This window comes from Mesocricetus auratus, unplaced genomic scaffold (genome assembly GCF_017639785.1).
Source record: "Mesocricetus auratus isolate SY011 unplaced genomic scaffold, BCM_Maur_2.0 Super-Scaffold_100007, whole genome shotgun sequence".
Taxonomy (NCBI): Eukaryota; Metazoa; Chordata; class Mammalia; order Rodentia; family Cricetidae; genus Mesocricetus; species Mesocricetus auratus.
This window is the reverse complement of record NW_024429191.1, coordinates 75,368,420-75,384,846: the sequence shown is the minus strand read 5'-3', so window position 1 is coordinate 75,384,846 and position 16,427 is coordinate 75,368,420. Positions and strand designations below refer to the sequence as shown.

General features: G+C 55.5%; 1 protein-coding gene across 1 annotated transcript in view; it reads left to right on the top strand.

Annotated features, from left to right (window-relative positions):
• The window catches only part of Srcin1 (SRC kinase signaling inhibitor 1), a 63,661-nt gene that overhangs the window by 9,858 nt on the left and 37,376 nt on the right, over positions 1-16,427 (top strand). Inside the window, 3 exon segments of the mRNA XM_021230559.2 lie at positions 10,725-10,795; positions 10,797-11,027; positions 13,749-13,847. Of these exon segments, the coding sequence (XP_021086218.1) occupies positions 10,725-10,795; positions 10,797-11,027; positions 13,749-13,847 (401 nt within the window).

The following is a 16,427-nucleotide window of genomic DNA, read 5'->3' as shown; positions in this document are numbered from 1 at the left end:
ATTAGCCACCGCGTGAGCATGGGCATCAGATGCGGGCACAGTGCGGGAAGAGACTGGGGGCAGGGAGCCGAGCCGCTCTCCTTCTCAGCCCTGGTGCCCCGGGCAGCAGGACAGGCACAGCACCCAGAGAGGGAAGCAGGCCAGAAGGAGGAGGCACTATGTGGTTTATGTGCATCAGATGTCCAGTGGTTTGTGGTTTCCCGGTCCTCAAGGTGGCTGGGAATGTCCTGGAGATGGCTGGCATCTGGACAGGGTTGCTGGGGCCCCAGACCGCTAACCAGAGACCCACAGGTAGATTCTGAGTACATGTATGCTGTGTGCACCCTGACTCTACCATGCTGGGCTATGAGGAGCAGTGGAGTTCAGAGAAGGAGGGCCTAATACTTGACAGCCAGGCCAGGCCCTGAGGCAGATGGATGACTGGGAGGAGCGTGCAAGGAGAGAGGAACATCTGAAGCTCAAGATGAGGCAGTATGATATTCCAGAGGGGGCGGCAGGGAGGTGATGCATTGGGCATCAAACTGGGATGCTCCTGTCCTGGGCAGCTTCAGTGGGCAAGTGTTTTTGTAGTGGGGGCAGAAGGTCATCTGGTACATTCCTAAGACCTTGTCCAGACCACTGGAGCAGTCTGAAGGAACTGCTAGGAAGGCTAGTGACACCAGGGGGATTGCTGTATCATGGCCAGTCAGTGCAGTTGGGACCTGGAAGCCAGACCATCCAGGGAGGACCTGTCCCAACAAGGAAGGCACTGGTGTAGCAGCCTCCCTCACTCCCAATGTAATTACTCCTTGCTGTAATGAGGCCTCTGTTCCTGGAGGCATCTAAGCCCCGGCTGCAGGCTGATGAGCAGGGTGGGAGGGCTGTCTCTGTCCCAGCCTGGGGTCTGATGGGGGGTTATGAACCTATCAGATCGAAAAGGGGGGGCTAGCAACTCTTCCAGGAGCCTGCTCCTCAGCGGTCTGCCCGCTTCTCACCCTTCCATGTCCAGCCCTTGCTCCAGCCCTGGAGATCAGGCTTCCAGTCAGGACCGGACCGTAGACAGGAAGGTTAGGAAGTGAACAGATGGGGACTTGGGGCTCAGTAGTAGAGGGTTCTGGGAAAGGAGGGCAGGAACCCTGCCTCTAAGAGCAGGTGCCGCCACTCATCCATGCCCATCTTGGGCAAAGTCACCCTTCCTGGGCTTCAACTTCCTGACCTGTAAACAGCAGAGAGCAGCCTCTCAAGGCTTCTTTGAGCGTTATGAGTCATAGCTGCAAGTGCCCTTTGAAGTGTCATGCCCAGGGCTATGTAGGGACAGGCCTTGCTCTACACTGCACTCTTGCTTTCCAGGCAGCACACTGGCTGGTTTCAGCTTCTCTTTTTTCCCTCTTTCTCTCCCCCTCTCTCTCCCTTTCCTCCACTCCCTTTCCTCCACTCCCTCTCTCCCTCCCTTTCTTGTACCCAGGATGGAGCCCAAGGCTTTGTACTCTACCAGCTGTATCTCCCGCTTTGTTGTTTGAGACAGCATTTAAAGCTGCTCAGGCTGGCCTTGAACTCTCTCTCTAGCCTCCGCAGGCCTTGACCTGTGATTCTCTGTCTGCCTCCTGAGTAGCTGGGATTGCAGGCCTTCAACATCAGGCGCAGTACTTTTTCCCTTAGTAGTACTGGGGATAGGACCCAGTGCCCTCCATGTACTAGGAATGCCTTATGCCCCAGCCCAGGGCTTCACCCTCTCTATTCAAGGGGCCTGAGAAGATGTAAACAGAGGGAAGACCCCAGTCTTTAGCAGATGCCAGGGCACAATGAGACTAACCCCCTCCTGCCAGCCTGCACTGGTGGGGGATTCAGGGTGGATAGCAGAGAGAATTTCCCCTGGCATCATGTAACCAGCCTACTTTCCTGAGCCCTCTGCCACCCTGGCTCCTGTGGCCCCTTCCTCCAGACCTCTCAGAACACTAGCCTTGTGTACTAGGGAGAGAAACGGGGTGCAGGGGGACTAGAAACCTCTGGAGGGGAGGCCTAGGGACCCTATGTCAGCTGTTCAGCATCCGATAGGAACTGGGTGACCACACTGCTCACCTGTACCCTGGAGGAGAGGCCAAGTCTCTGTAGTAGCAGAAGTAGGACCCCAGGACTTCAGCATTGGCCCTGGCTCACAGGTTATCATCATAGTCAGCAGCCTTGGGCTTGATTTGTGGTTGTCTCTTTGAGGCCAGACACTTAGGGAAGTGAAGGGGGGAGGTGCTAGTTGGTGTCTCCATGACAGCCCCCACTACCTTTGGTTTGATTTGTTTTTTTGAGATAGGGTGTCATGTACTCCAGGCTGGCCTTGAACTCTTTTTTTAAAAAAGATTTATTTATTTATTACATATACACCAGATTGAGTTGTAGATGGTTGTGAGCCACCATGTGGTTGCTGGGAATTGAACTCAAGACCTCTGGAAGAGCAGCCAGTGCTCTTAACCTCTGAGCCATCTCTCCAGCTCTGGTCTTGAACTCTTATGTAGCCAAGGGTGACTTAGAACTCCTGATCTTCCTATCTCTACCTCTCTTGAGTACAGTGGTTAGGAGCACCTGTGACCAGCCATTAAGCTAGCATCCCATAGCTTTTCCCTCTAGGTAGAGCTGCACCGCTCTGACCCAGAGGTAGACAGTTACAAGTGCCATGTCTGACCACAGCCTGGCTAGAGCTTGTGTGTCCCTTTGTGTGGCAGTGCCTCTGGAGTGTGCACCTAAACTATTAGGGCTGGGCAGAAGCTGTGGGGGTGGTGGTGGTACCAGGTGACCCAGGCATGGTGATATGTGTGTGTTTACAGTGATGGTTGATGCTTGGTGATGAGACTATGACAGGTCATCCCCAGGAGAATGGTGTTTTAAGGAGGCCACTGGAGGGTCTTCTGCCTAGTGTTGAGGCCCAAGATGAACACCTGGTGTGGAGGAGGCTGGGGTCTCTGTCTTGTCGACGACGCTGCCTCTGTTGACTCTTGCTGTCAAGGTGCAGTGCCCCGTAGGCGTGCTGGAGGAGAAGGCACTCTGGCAATCTGTGAGTTGGGAGGCTTGGTGGCTCCCTCTTTCCCCCTCCCCTTCCTCCTCTTCCCTCTGGGTTGCTGCCTTCCTCTCGGGTTGCCTCTCCAAGGAGATGTGGAGCCGACAGGACATCTTCCCCGGGCGCATGAGCGATGGTGATTCCATGCAGGCAGGAGCTAGCTTGTTAACACTGTTGTGTGTGGGCCCACGCCAGGGCTGTTCCAGTCGTTCCAGTTCCCACTTCAGATGGAGGGTGACTGCTCCTTCCCGCATGTCCACCTCCCCTTTCCAGGGAAACCAATTAGTCAAGGCTTCATTGGAAGTGGAAAAAAGTCCACAGCCCCATCTGACAGCTAGAGCGGCTTGGGGCGGATGAAGCCACCGGCCTCTCCTCAACCCCCCCCCCCCCCCCCCCGTGGCCCCATGCCGTGCACAGTGCACGCTGCTTGAGCACTTGTTTGTGATTAGCTTTGTTTTGCTTTTGTTTTTCTTGAACAAATGAGAGGGCCGAGGTCTGCAGAGCCGCCTGACCTCCTCAAGGTCATATAACTGGTTATTGGCAGAACTGGGTTTGAGCAGAGCTGTCTTAGCTGCAGATTCAGTGATTTTTGGTAATGCCACAGCTTTGCCTGCTGTGTGTGGGAGGGAGCAGGGACCAGAGGGAGGGCTGCGTGTTTGCAATTTTGATTTTGTGGCTCACTTGGAAATGGGATCATGTCTGAGTATGTGGTAAGTTTGTAGTGAGACAACCTTGAATCCCGTATGGGACCCTCTCCCCCGGCTGGGCTGGGTATCTGGGGTCAGGCTGGGCTGTGACCCTGGCTTATGTCTTTGGGCCTGGGCGCTGCTATGTTGTATGATTTGAACTGATTGGCTTTTATGCCCCTGGGCCCTGCTCCTAGAGAGGGCTGCCCCTGGGAGCTGCTTTCTGGGAAGTGACAGGGTAGAATGAAAATGTCCTTGTCCCCCAAGGCCCAGCGCACTTGGATTGTGCTTCTGCCTTGGCCTCTGGCCTCTTCGTGATTGGTAAGAATTGTTCTCTGGGCCTCAGTTTCCCTTCTGTGAAAGACATTTGGCTGATGTAGGAGCACCATGGGGTTTTTGGACACTGATGGGACCAGCAGGAGAGCATCTTTGTGGTGGCTGCAGTCCTCCCTGTCTGGGAGGTAGAAGCTGAGGGGGTCACAGCCTGCTGGGGACCTGTGTGTACCAGGACTACAGAGTGGACACCAACACGTCAGGCTCTGTGTGGCCCTCTTCCCTGTCAGTGGTAGTCAGTCGTGGGGCATCCCCAACCTATAGGTCTGTTCTTCAGAGCCATTCAGTGTGGGTGGAATGGCACCTCTATGGACGAAAGCCTTCTTAGTTGAGGGTAAAGACAAGGCCCCACCCTGAAGAGGCCTGCAACACCATGAGGAAACCCCATCACATAGGGCAGATGAGGCCTAAATGTGGAGAAAGGGCTGTGTCCTGCCCCTGGGGAATAACGCTCAGTGAGATGCTTGAGTCGGGGGGGGGAGGCTAGGGGCTGTTTGGAGGTGAGGTGGCTGAGCATCATGTTGTGCTCAGACTAAGGGGGCACTGGGCTTATGACAGAGGACAGCTAGCTGAGGTGGCTGAACGGTCCTTTTTAGTGTCTCTCACCCAGGAGGCATACACTGTGGAAAGCAACAGAAACTCCACCGGGAGCTGGGAAAAGCTCAGACCCTGCCCCACTGCTCCTCCTAGGCAGGTGAGCTCTCCCTCCCCAGCCTGAGGAGGTCCTTTAATTAGATTCCAACTCGTTTAACCAACTAAGTGGCCTTCGGTGGGCTTTAAATCTGCGCAAATTGGTTTGTGTTTTTCTGCCTGCGTGAGGTTGTGACTGGCAGGGCCAGTACCAATCCTGCCTCCTCCTGACTTCTCTTAGGGCTGTTTCACCTCTTGTGCCACCTGAGTCTGGATGCCCAGTTGCCTAGGAATGGAAAAGAACACAGGGGCACAGGCGATAGTCTCCCAGAGAGGGAGGCCATGGGTGACTGAGCCTTCCTTAGTCACCCCACCTCACAGGTCCTCATATTCCCAGGAGGAGTCCAGCCTGAAGCGCTCCCCTATGGCTCTCTGTAGATAACTGAGTCGGGTAGGGGAAGCCCTGGCTAGGTCACCAGCCGACACAGTCTTGCCTTGTCCACCGCATGTCCGTGGTGGCTATATAGAGCCCCAGATGCTGAGTCCACCTTGAGGGAGTCAAGCTCTGCCTGGCCCCTCCCCCTGTCTTCCCAGTTCCAGATCAAAGCCAGCCTTCATTGGGAGCCCAGTGATGATAGTTTGCTGTCACTTTAGTGTCTCTGGAAGTCACCTTTATTGTCTGGTCATCTCCCTCATGTTTTCAGCTCCTTTCCCTCCCAGATCTCCCTCTCACGGGATCCCTCCTCCGCCCTCCTTGTCCTCCCTCTGGCCTGGAAGAGTTTCTGCCATGATGGCTGACTTCTAGCCAGTGGGGCTGGGTTGGCAGAGCTCGGGGAGTTGCAGGGTACAGGCCTGGAGGTCCCTGGCTGGGAGCTGGGTGGGAGCTCTCATCTCAACTTGTGAAGCTTGCTGCCTCCCCTCCAGTTGCCCTTCCTCCTCCCCACCCCCATCTCTGAGGCTCTTGTTAGAGTGACAGGGAGACTCAACAGGGCGCTGGGCATTAGCAATTTAGGGGGATATTACACAAGAATGTTTACAGAAAGCCAATTACCTGGAAAATGACTTTGGTGGCTGTGGTACGGGGCGGAAAAGCTGGCTCTGAAAAACAGACACAGATGGGCTTCTGCTCCAAGGATCCCCAGACAGACAAGCAGGGTGAGGGAGGACACCCACAGGCCACGGTGTAGGCCTCCCCCGGGCACAAAGGAGCCGGCCTGGTTCCTAGAGCCTTGGCATTTAAGAGGCAGATCTGGACCTCTGAACTTTGACCTCTGGCCTCTAGTCTCCAAGCTCCCCATGCTTTCAGACTGAAGCAGGTGTCAACAGGATGAAGATGTCATGCAGTATTGAGCGTGGCAGCGCCTCAGGGCTGCTCCTGGGTGACTTGAGTGCCTCTTGCTCTGGCCATAGAGGGGACACCAGGAGCTCTGCTGCCTGCACGTGCATGTGCTCATGACCAGGGTGCTGTGGGGTCTGAAGAAGTCTGTCTTCCCTTCTTGAAATCTGTCATCTCCCCCCTTGCCCTGACGGATGGGGCCAAGAGTTGCTGTCACACTGAGTGTGCCTAGCTTTCCCCTCTCTGCTATAGCCCCCTTCCTTCAGGCCCCTGCCTCGTCCAGACCATGAGTGGGGAACCCCTGTGACAGCCCCTGCTTCCAAGAGAGCAATCTTGCCAGCCTCTGGGTGTCCATGCAAAAGGAGGTTCTGAGAGTCCTTTCCTGTCACTTTCCATCACTGCAGCTCTGATCTCCCCTCCGTTTTCTCTCCTTTGTCCCCCTCCCCCCCCCAATTCTCTTCTGAAGATGATGTCATGCTCCAGCGCTGCCCAGCGACAGGCAGGGGACAGAGTAGATGGTGACATCCAGGGTAAAGAAGCCAGGTGGGGATGAGAGGGATGGCTTATGAGATGCTGGGATCTTCATTCTTCTAATGAGCTACAGTGATCTCATGTAAAAGAATTCAGTGGATGGTAAAAATAAATCAAGCCCATAAATAAACTGGGGGAGGGGTTTGGAAGCCGCTGAACAAGTAACAATGTTTCTCTGAAGCACCTGCTCTTTATCATAGTCAGCCGCTGGGGGCGCCCACTCCTTCCCATCACTCCAGCCGGCCACCTTCCCCTTGCCTAGTGCCCAGGCTGACCTGAGGTGATGGAGCCCCTCCTCTGCTTCTCCAGGCCCGATGCTCCATGTTGTCAGTCCCTGGCATCTGCTCAGTCGCCTGGACTTTCCTCTTCAAGACTGGGAGCTCAAAGCAGCAGTGCATGCCTGTAATCCAGTACTTGGGCGGGAGGCAGGGTAAGGCTTTGAGTTTGAGGCCAGCCTGAGCTATATGCAGTGAATTTCAGGATACATGTGGAGAATATGACTCAAAAAAGCAAAAAAGACAATGAAAGAAAGAAGAAAAGAGAGAAGGTTCACAGTGGGCCTTGCATGTAAAGGGTGCTCAGAAGGAGGGGAGACCCTGAGTCCCTTCTTTGGCTTTCCTCGTGCCACACCCCTCCCCCAGCACACCCAAGCCTTCTTCCCCAGTTGCTGAATCCCCTGCCTCCATTGCTCTCCTCTCCATCCCCATACTCCCGAACCCAGCCAAATCCCTGAGCACTATCGATTCGGTCACTGGGCCTGGAGCTGATGCCAGCTTCCTGGACCCATCGATCATTCTGGCTTCTCCCCTTAAAGTGCACAGTCCAGAGAGAGTCAGGGAAGCTTGAAGACTGTGCAGGTAGCTGGAGCTGGCCCAGAGGAATGGGGAGGACAACATTCTCCAGCCAGGAATGTCTCTCACTGGAGCTGATCCACTTTCTCCATCATTGTCCCAGACTCTCCCCCGTGGGGCAGGGTAGGAGGTTAACACCCCGTCTACAAATTAGACCCCTGACTCATCAGAGGGGGGGCCTGCTTGGCTGAATGTATGAATGAATGGGATCCGTGGGGGAGGAGCTATTCCAACCCAAGTGAACGTGACATGGCCATGGTCTAACTTCAGGTGTCCTGGCTCTAAAAGATCAAGGCGCTGGGATGTAGTTTAGTTGTTAGAGCGCTTGCCTAGCATGCATGAAGCCCTGGACTTGATCCCCACCTCTGCTTCAAGCAGGCATGGTGGTTCATTCCTGTAATTCCAGCATTCAGAAGCCAAGGGGGAAAGGATCAAGGCTATCCTTGGCTGCATAGGGAGTTTGAAACCAGCTTCAGTTATGTGGAACCCTGTTGGGGGCAGGGGTAGAAACAGAGAAAGAGAATGAATGAATATAAACGAGTGTCCTTTGATTATTCCTGAGCTGACTCCCTCTTCAGTCCAAGTTGGTCCTCCCAGCTTCCCGTAGAAAGACATTCCATACATACCCAGCAGGACATCAGGACTCCTGGGTTACTTCCCTCTCCAAAGTTGTTAAACTGATCCTATAGTCTTTCAGACTCAACCCCCTCCTCCTCCCTGCCATCACTGTCCTAGGGTTCCCCATGGTCATTGATGTCTTCCCGGGAGTGGGGAAGGAGGGCTGGTGTGTGGGGCAGGGGTCGAGGAGGTGATCTTCTGGGTAAGTCCATGTGTGGTGGTCTGGGCCTTCACACATGGAATGGACAGAGGGGGATTCCAAAGTGCCCAGTGCCCTTAGCCATGGAGGTCTCCTTCTCCTGTCCTCTCGGTGTCCGTGAGGGTGAGTGAAGGACAGAGGGTGGGGTCTACACTTACTCAGCCTGCTCCCCACTATTACCCAGGCCATCCGCCTCAGCCTCCGTCACTGGCCACCCTGGCTTGACACAGGGTCCGAACTGTCAGGAAGATGGCCTGTGTACCTAGCTTTACTCGGGCAGCAGGCTTCTTCCCCAGTTTCTTTTGTTATCAGAGAACTGTTTGCATTGTACCAACTTAGTATTGCTTCTCTTAACACAGCTTTACTTTGAACTTGACTGTATATACTTAAGAGGAAAAGTATCTCATTACCACCTGGAGGAACAAGATGGATAAAACCAGCTATTAGACCCCCTCCCTCAGATTTGTTCTAATCCCTATGAAAATAAAGGTGTAATCAATAAAGTATAAAACACTGCTGTAAACCTCCAGCTGAAGCAGGAGGATCAGAGATCAAGGCCAGCCTGATCTATAGATCAAGACACAAAATAGGTAATAAACTATATATATATATATATATATATATATATATATATATATGTCCTATGTGTCACACACACACACACATATATGGAGACACACATACATAGATGTACATATAAAACAGTGTCTTCCTGTGGACCTCACAAAGGATGGTAACTGTGGTGAAAGGGATAAAGGGTGCCTGGAAGGTCAGAGGTGGTGACTCAGACCTGAGTGTTGGGGGATGGGGTGCCAGAGAGCAAACATGGAAGCCTACACGACGTGTTGTGTGCTCAGTGTTCGCTCTGCTCAATACTCGGTCTCACGGCAGTACAAACCTAGTAGCTGCTGGGGTCACTAGGTCTGTGCTACTTCCTACAGCTTTGGACTTGTCATCGGGTTTCTGCAGTTTGACAGCCGTCTCTGAAATGGGGACTACAATAACGCTTACCAGACAGGCGTGTTGAGAGTCATGGCGATGAGGGGGCGGGGCTTGTAAGCCAATGACGTAAGTGCCTATGGGAGCTGCTGCCGTGTGGTTTAATGAGGGGCTGGATCCTCTGGGGCTATGGACCCCAGTTGGACATGCCGGGGCCACAGCCTGGAAGAGTATGCTGTGTGTGTCAGGTGGCTCGCCCCCCACATCCCTGTGTGTGCTGGTGGTGGTGGAGTGGTTCTCTCTGTGTGTGCATGTGTGTACATATGTGTACTATGTGTGTTGGCACTGAGGTAGCTAGCCTTGAAATATGGCTGTCTCTCCTTTCCTCCTGTGGCTGGGCGTCAGGTAAGTGAGGCCTGGCAGCAGGCCTGGTAAACAGTTGTGTGGGGGGAAGAGGGCTTTCACGAACCTTGCTGAGTTCCAGGACTCCCAGCCTTGTCTCCTTTTGCCCCAGTCTGGCCTTCCAGGAGCTCTTCAGTGGGACAGTGTTGGTGTGAGTGCAAATCTAGCTGGCAGGGCCAATGGTCCAGGCCTGCGTAGGCCATGTTTAGGGGTTGCCACGCCATGGGTTGTGGGGGCCTAGGTGGGATATATGGAGACTGCTGTCTCTCAATGGGGTGACTTCTGGGGGGGGAGGCAGACTCTGTATTCCTTGTCAGGAACATGACTAGTGTGGATAGCCAGCAGGGCCTGACTTCTTTAGAGGTAAGGGCGGGGAGAGCAGGCCTAGGCAGGGGGAAGACTGGGAGACGGAGGAAGAGGTTCAGGGATTTTGGGAGGGGGCTAAGAGTGTGGAGACCTCAACCCCCGGCCTCCCCACCCACTTCTGTTTGTTCTTTGTCCCCTGTGCGTCACTTGTGGGTCTGGAGCTTGCTTATGTGTTGGGAGGAGAGCTTGGAGGGGGAGGGGAGGGGGGGAGGGGCCTGTTTTGTCTGCTTGCTTTCTCTCAAGTTTGTCCCAGTCCATCTCTCTGTCCTCTCTGTGCCCAGCCTCTGCTGTCTGTCCACCTGTCTGTCGCTGGGGAGGGAGGGAAAGGGAGTCTCTGTGCCCCAGATTCTGGGTCTCCATCTACCCCTGGGAAGAAGCCCTTGACTGACCTTTGCCCTTACCCCACTCCCATCATCTCCTGGCCCCTGCCCTAGACAGCCCCAGCTGGAGGATGCAGTCCTGAATGTGGGGACTGGGCAGAAGGCGCTCACGGCGGCGCGCACAGTGCGGCTCAGAGAGGTGGCCAGGACTCCTCCAATACTCCTCACTTCTCCCTGTCCCTCTGCCCAACAACATTCCCTGCTTGCCCCAAAGCCCACCAAAGAGCAACCTGCATCCAGGACCTGTTCCCCACCCTTAACATGGACTTCTAGGTTTACCTCATATACTCTTCTGCCCCCATTCATCTCTCTCAAAGACCTTTCTGCCCTATCAGGCCCTGCCCTGCCCCACAGGGACCCTTGTGGGAGATGGGCAGCCCCTTGGCAAGACACTCTGGTGACCCTAGATCCTCTCCCCCCTCTCGCAGATCCTGAGCGGAGCAGCCCCCCCATGCTGTCTGCCGACGATGCCGAGTACCCTCGGGAGTACCGGACCCTGGGGGGGTGGGGGCGGCGGGGGCAGCGGGGGCCGGCGCTTCTCCAATGTGGGGCTGGTGCACACCTCCGAGCGGCGGCATACCGTGATTGCTGCCCAGAGCCTGGAGGCGCTCAGCGGGCTCCAGAAGGCGGATGCTGACCGCAAGCGAGATGCATTCATGGACCATCTGAAGAGCAAGTACCCCCAGCATGCCCTGGCCCTGCGAGGCCAGCAGGACAGGATGCGGGAGCAGGTGAGTGTGAGCAGGGGCGGGGTCTGTAGGGGGTCACCCAGTACTTCGTGGCTCTGGGGCAGAGCTGGGAGCTTGGAGTTGGGGAGTTTTGTTCCCTGGACCGTGGCCCTCTTTGGCCTTTTCTAGAGCCTGGTGGAGAAAGCTGTGGGGCTTTTACTCCAGGTCCCTGCCATCTGCTTGACACATTGGCATGTGGGTTTGGACAGAATGTGGGAAGAAGGTGTGGCAGATGTGTCTTGGAGGCCAAAGGAATTATTGAGAAGAAGGGAAGGGACACTTTTGGTGCTGAGGGTACTGGACTTGGTTGTGGCACGGCTCTCAGGCTTGGGAGCTTCTGAAAGCTGAATCTAACCTGTCTCCAGTCCTAGCCTGAACAGAATCCAGAACTGGGGTACTCACTACCCCCTTTGAGAACAGACTGTGTGACTGAGCTGGAAGCCTGTATGTGCGTTGGCTCTCTCCCGCCCCCCAGTAAAGCTTAGGGAGGGGCTGCCTCTGGCCCTCGACATACATGGGGTAGGTGATTCTCTTCTCAGCCTCCCTCAGCTTGGACTCCTTAATGCCCCTCTCCACCCAAGCACTAGGTCTTCTTTGAATTCTTTCTCTCAGGTCTAGTATTCTATGTTTAGGCCTGCATTGGCGAGGGGGCCACTATGGCTGCTGTGCCACATCGCTGGGAGACACAGTGTATAACGGTCCACTCGCCAGCAGTCCTTCAGTCACACTGACGAGTGTTGGCCCACAGTTCCTTTGCCTGGTGCTACGCAGTGGGACTAGGGATCAGAGGAGGGACATGCCCCCCTTCTTGCCAAGATCAAGGACACACGGCCTGCCATGTGTCTGGGGCCATGCTCACCCCCAGACATCCTCTCTACTTCAGTGTGGCTTTTGCATTTTTCCAGATCTTGAGTCCCTCTGGGAGCAGGATTCAGGTTGGGGAGCATCAGGAGTTTTAGACTCACATAGACTCTTCCCCTTGGCTGGGGAAGAGAAGATTAAACATTGTATGGGGGTCCTGGCCAGTTGGGAGGGGGTTTAGGATGAGGGATATCAGTTACACAGGCCTTATGGGAAGACTGCCTGGAGGTGGTGGTACCCATATGAAGCCCAGCAGGGTGAAAGGGTTTGAAGAGAGGAAGGGGAAGCTGTGTGAGCAGGTGCTGGGAGCAGCATGGACTTGAGTTGATTCGAGCATGGCATAGAAGTCCTTCTGGCCGGAACAGAAGCCTGGGGGTGGGTGCAGTGGGAAACGGGGTACCAGACTGCCAGCAGAGGACAGGGACATTATATTTGTTATGGACAGTTAATTGAATCTGGGAGTTGGGAGGTTTGAGGCAGGTGGGGGAGGAAAGGAAGGAGAGGGGAGTTTGGATAGAGGGGGAGGGGAGACTAGGCTGTCTGGATCTATAAGGGAGTGACAGAAAAGAACACAGCTAAGGGCTTGGTACTAAGTGCTGGCCTGGTAGCAGGAGGCTGTGATTCCCAGCACTGCAGTGGTGCATGCCTGCAATCCCATCACTCCAGAGGGGGAGGCAAGATATCAGAAGTTCAAGGCCATCCTCAGCTACCAATGTGGGCTACGTGAGACACTGTCTCAAAAACTAAAATCAAACCCTTGATTGACAGGAAGATAGCGGTTCCTGGGAAAGAAACAGAAGTGAGTGAGAATCACGGGGTGGGGTGAGAAGTTGGGAGGGAGCTTCCTAGGATGCCAAGTGGTGTGACACCTTATATACATTTCTGGACTCCAGAGGGACCAAGGCTTCAGGAGACCAAGGGCAGTCAAGACAGAGACAGAAGCGGACGTGGGGCATGTGAGGGCCGTTAAAGCAGGGTGTGATGGTCAGAGCGGGGCTGTGCGGCAAGTGGGGCCTATGCTTCAGAAGTCTAGGTGGGTCTGGGCGGGCCGAAGAGGAAGTGGTGGCCAGTTTCAGTGGTTTGGAGACCAGGTGTGGTGAGGAACTGGACACCCTGGTTACACGCCTGTCTGGGAAGTTTAGCAGAAAAAGCTTCAAGAGGCACCGAGTCTGGCACGGAACATTTATGTACCTTGGTAGGAGGAGGCTGGTGAACACTCAGCAAGCAATTAGCAAATACTTCTGGAGAGAATGGTAGCTCAGTCATGCTCAGGTTCATCCCTTTCATCTGCCCCACCCCCACCTGCTCCCTTAGAGGCTCAGTGGCAGGACCCAGGGCCCTTTCAATTGGGCAGAGCACCCGAGCATGGTGCAGCAATGGTACGAAGCCAGGTGAACATTTGGAGAAGGAATGGTTGGTTGACAAAGACTCCGGGGCCACAGGGCCAGAAGCAGGAGAAAACAGTCTCAGAGGAGTCAAGTCTGGTGACCTTGGGTAGAAGTCTCTTTTACAGAGATGGCACAGACAACAGGAGTGAGATCACTCCTGTGCAGTGATCCCCATCACTGTGAGGTCAGAGGTGACCTCCTGGGGAAGGAGAGAAGGCAAATGCTCAAGGAGGCAGTTGGGAACTGGAAATCAGGGTTCCGTCAGGCGGTGAAACCCTGTCCTGTCAGAGGAAAGACAGACATGCAGAAAAACTTGGGACCTACAGTACCAGCCACTCTGAAGGACCCCCTCCATGACTCTGCCCTCTTCCCTATACCAGGGCTTGCCCTGGGAGCATCTGTCCCTACACTCCTCCATCCCCAGCGGCTCCTGCCCGCTCCCCCTAATGGGGTGTCCCTTGCTTCACACACACAGGTCGGCGGCTGGACCGTGGACCCTGTGTGTCTCCTCAGCTCCCTCTGTTCCCACCTCCACGGCGATTCCACCCCCTCCGGGGCTGGCCAGCCTTCCCAGGTGAGCCACCCGTCCCCCCAAAATCCATGGTGGAGCTTGGCTTTGGGGAGACCCTTTTTTGTAGGGGGGATGTTGATAATTTTTATTTTGCACCCCTGCTCTTTTATGTATGAACTCTCCATTTTCAGGAAACTTCCATGCCCCGTATTCATGTCTCCCCTGACTCATTCCCTATCATCATCTCCCCAAATCGAGCTGGAACCTTTTTGAGGGATAGTTATGATTTAAAACACAAACACTTGTTTCTGTCTTTTAAACAAGAGAACTGCTCTTGTTCTTGGGCTTTTAGGAGCCTCTTATTATTCTCGTCTTATCGCCCCATCTATGCCACACTCTTCTATTCTGAGTAGAGCCCCTTCCCCGTCCGACCACCAGGAAGTTCTGTGTGGTGTCTTTCTCTCCCCCTTCTTGTAATTTTTAAAAAGAACTAGGGTATCTAGCCATTGCTTCTCAGCCTGTTTCCCCCTTCCTCACAGAGCCTCATTTCCCCTGATAGAAGGATGTATTTCAGCATATGCACCCAGCTCAGGCCTGGACACTGGCAAGGAGAAACAGCAGATTTGGGAGCATCAGGAGTGCAATCTGTATCTGGAGCCAGGGAGTTTAGGACTTGCTGGCTACGGTCGTAGGTAGGAGAAGGGCAGCAGCTGCCAGGTTATTGGATGGAAGAGGTCCGGTTCTTCACGCACTGGAGTATGCCAGAGCTTCACTTTCCCAAGGAAAATAAAATGAAAGGACACAAGGAACCTCGAGAGCTGGGGGCACTTGGGATGAGAGGAACTTGTCTAGTAACAGCCTGGCACACTGGGCATCATTCTCGGGGCGTGGAGGGGCTGAATTTCCAGCTCTCAGCCCTATTTTGGCTGAGTTTGGGGAACAAGGGAGCAGGGTGTGTGCCCGTCCTTAAGGCTGGATGACAGGTGGGAGAGCATTGTTCTGAGTGGCCACGAGTGTGGTGGAGACCGCAGACAGGCAGAGGGCTGGGCCAATGGACGAAGACAGGCCCAGGATGGACAGCCGGGTCCTTGGTGCCTCAGGTCCCTTAGATGGAGTGTGGGGCAGGGATAGGGCTGGGGTGAAGGGCAGGAATGGGCTGAGTTGTGCTCCGTGGTGGAGTTAAGGTCTTTCTGCATGTCTGGAATTCTGCTCTGATGGAAGAAGGAGTTTGTGGGGGCCTTTGTCCCAGAGTTTAAGAAGCACAGCACCTTGTCATGTCTTGATACATCTTATCACATTCTTCCCCAGCAGGGATAAGTCTGAGGTTCAATTTTGTAAAGCTAAGGCAGAGACACCCAGCAAAGGACCAGAACCACACACAGCACCGCAAGATCAGACATCAACAAGGAAATTTAGGCAATCCTAGGCCTCCCCGACAAAGTCGGAGATTAAGTCTTGGAAGGATTAAAGGGGCAAAAGGGCGCTGCCAAGAGGAGGCTAAGGGCCGAGAAGGTGGGAGCAACTAAGACCTTTGGGGATGGGTACAGTGAAGAGGATCCTGGGAAGGGACCAGAGGTTAAACCGAGCCACAGCCCCTCCCCCTCGCGCTTCTACTAGGCTGTCTAACCTCCCTCCTTTCTGCTGCAACCCGAGTCCCGGGCGGCGGGCCGGCGTATCGGGTGACCGCGGCGACGTAGCCACCAGCCTCCTTTGCTCTTCGGCGGGGCTGCGCCGGCGGGGCCGCGCCGCGGGAGGGGGCCGAGAGGGGATGCGCACGGCAGCGCAACGCGCGGCGCCAGGTGGAGTCGCGGTTACCGGGGCGACCGGGGCCCGGGCCCGCTCGGCGGCGGCGGCTCTCGCACTGCAGCAAAGGGCACTGGCGGCGGCTGCGGAGGCGGCCGGGGGAGGGGAGAACCTGCGCGGGTGGGAGTAGCAGGCGGTTCTCCCTCCCCCGCCCGACGCGGGACCAGGCTCTGCGCGTGCACCTGTGGCCGCAGGTAAGGGCGAGCGACTGTGAGGACTCGGTAGCCGCGTGAGGTTCGGCGGGGGGCGGGAACCGAGTCCAGATCCACGGTTCGGAGGATTGGGCTAGGGGTGCGGGCGTGCGGCTGCAGCGGGTTCCCGGTCTCGGAGAAACGCCCCCTCCCTTAACCCACCGCAGCAGGTGCCTTCCACGTGGATTGGCCCCCGCCCCCAAATGCGGCAGGCGCCCCCTCCCCCAACCTCGGAAAGTCATGACCTTCCCTGGGTGCACCCCGGCCCAGGGCGCCGTGCGGCTCCCGCTACGCACCCCCTCCTCGCACACTCAGCCTCCGCAGGGCTCCGAGCCGCTGCTGTCGCTGCAAACCCTTAGGGGAGGGCCGTTCGCGGCGTGGCAGTTGCAGGCTGGCGGCCACCCAGGCCCGTGGCGTAGCCCTAGACTGGTAGCTGGCCTTTCCGTGGACTTGGATTTACAGGAGTTGGGAGGTGGGTGTGTGCGCCAATCTGGTGATTAAGGAAGGGGGTGCGGCTGGCTCGTGGGTGGCTTTCCTCTCAGGAGGAAGCTCCTTAGAGACCTGAGGTCAAGGAGGGGTCGTGTGGACATCTAGCCTACACCTAGATGTCTGCCCAGGGGAAGGGGAAGGAGCTGTGGTAAGGTCCTGA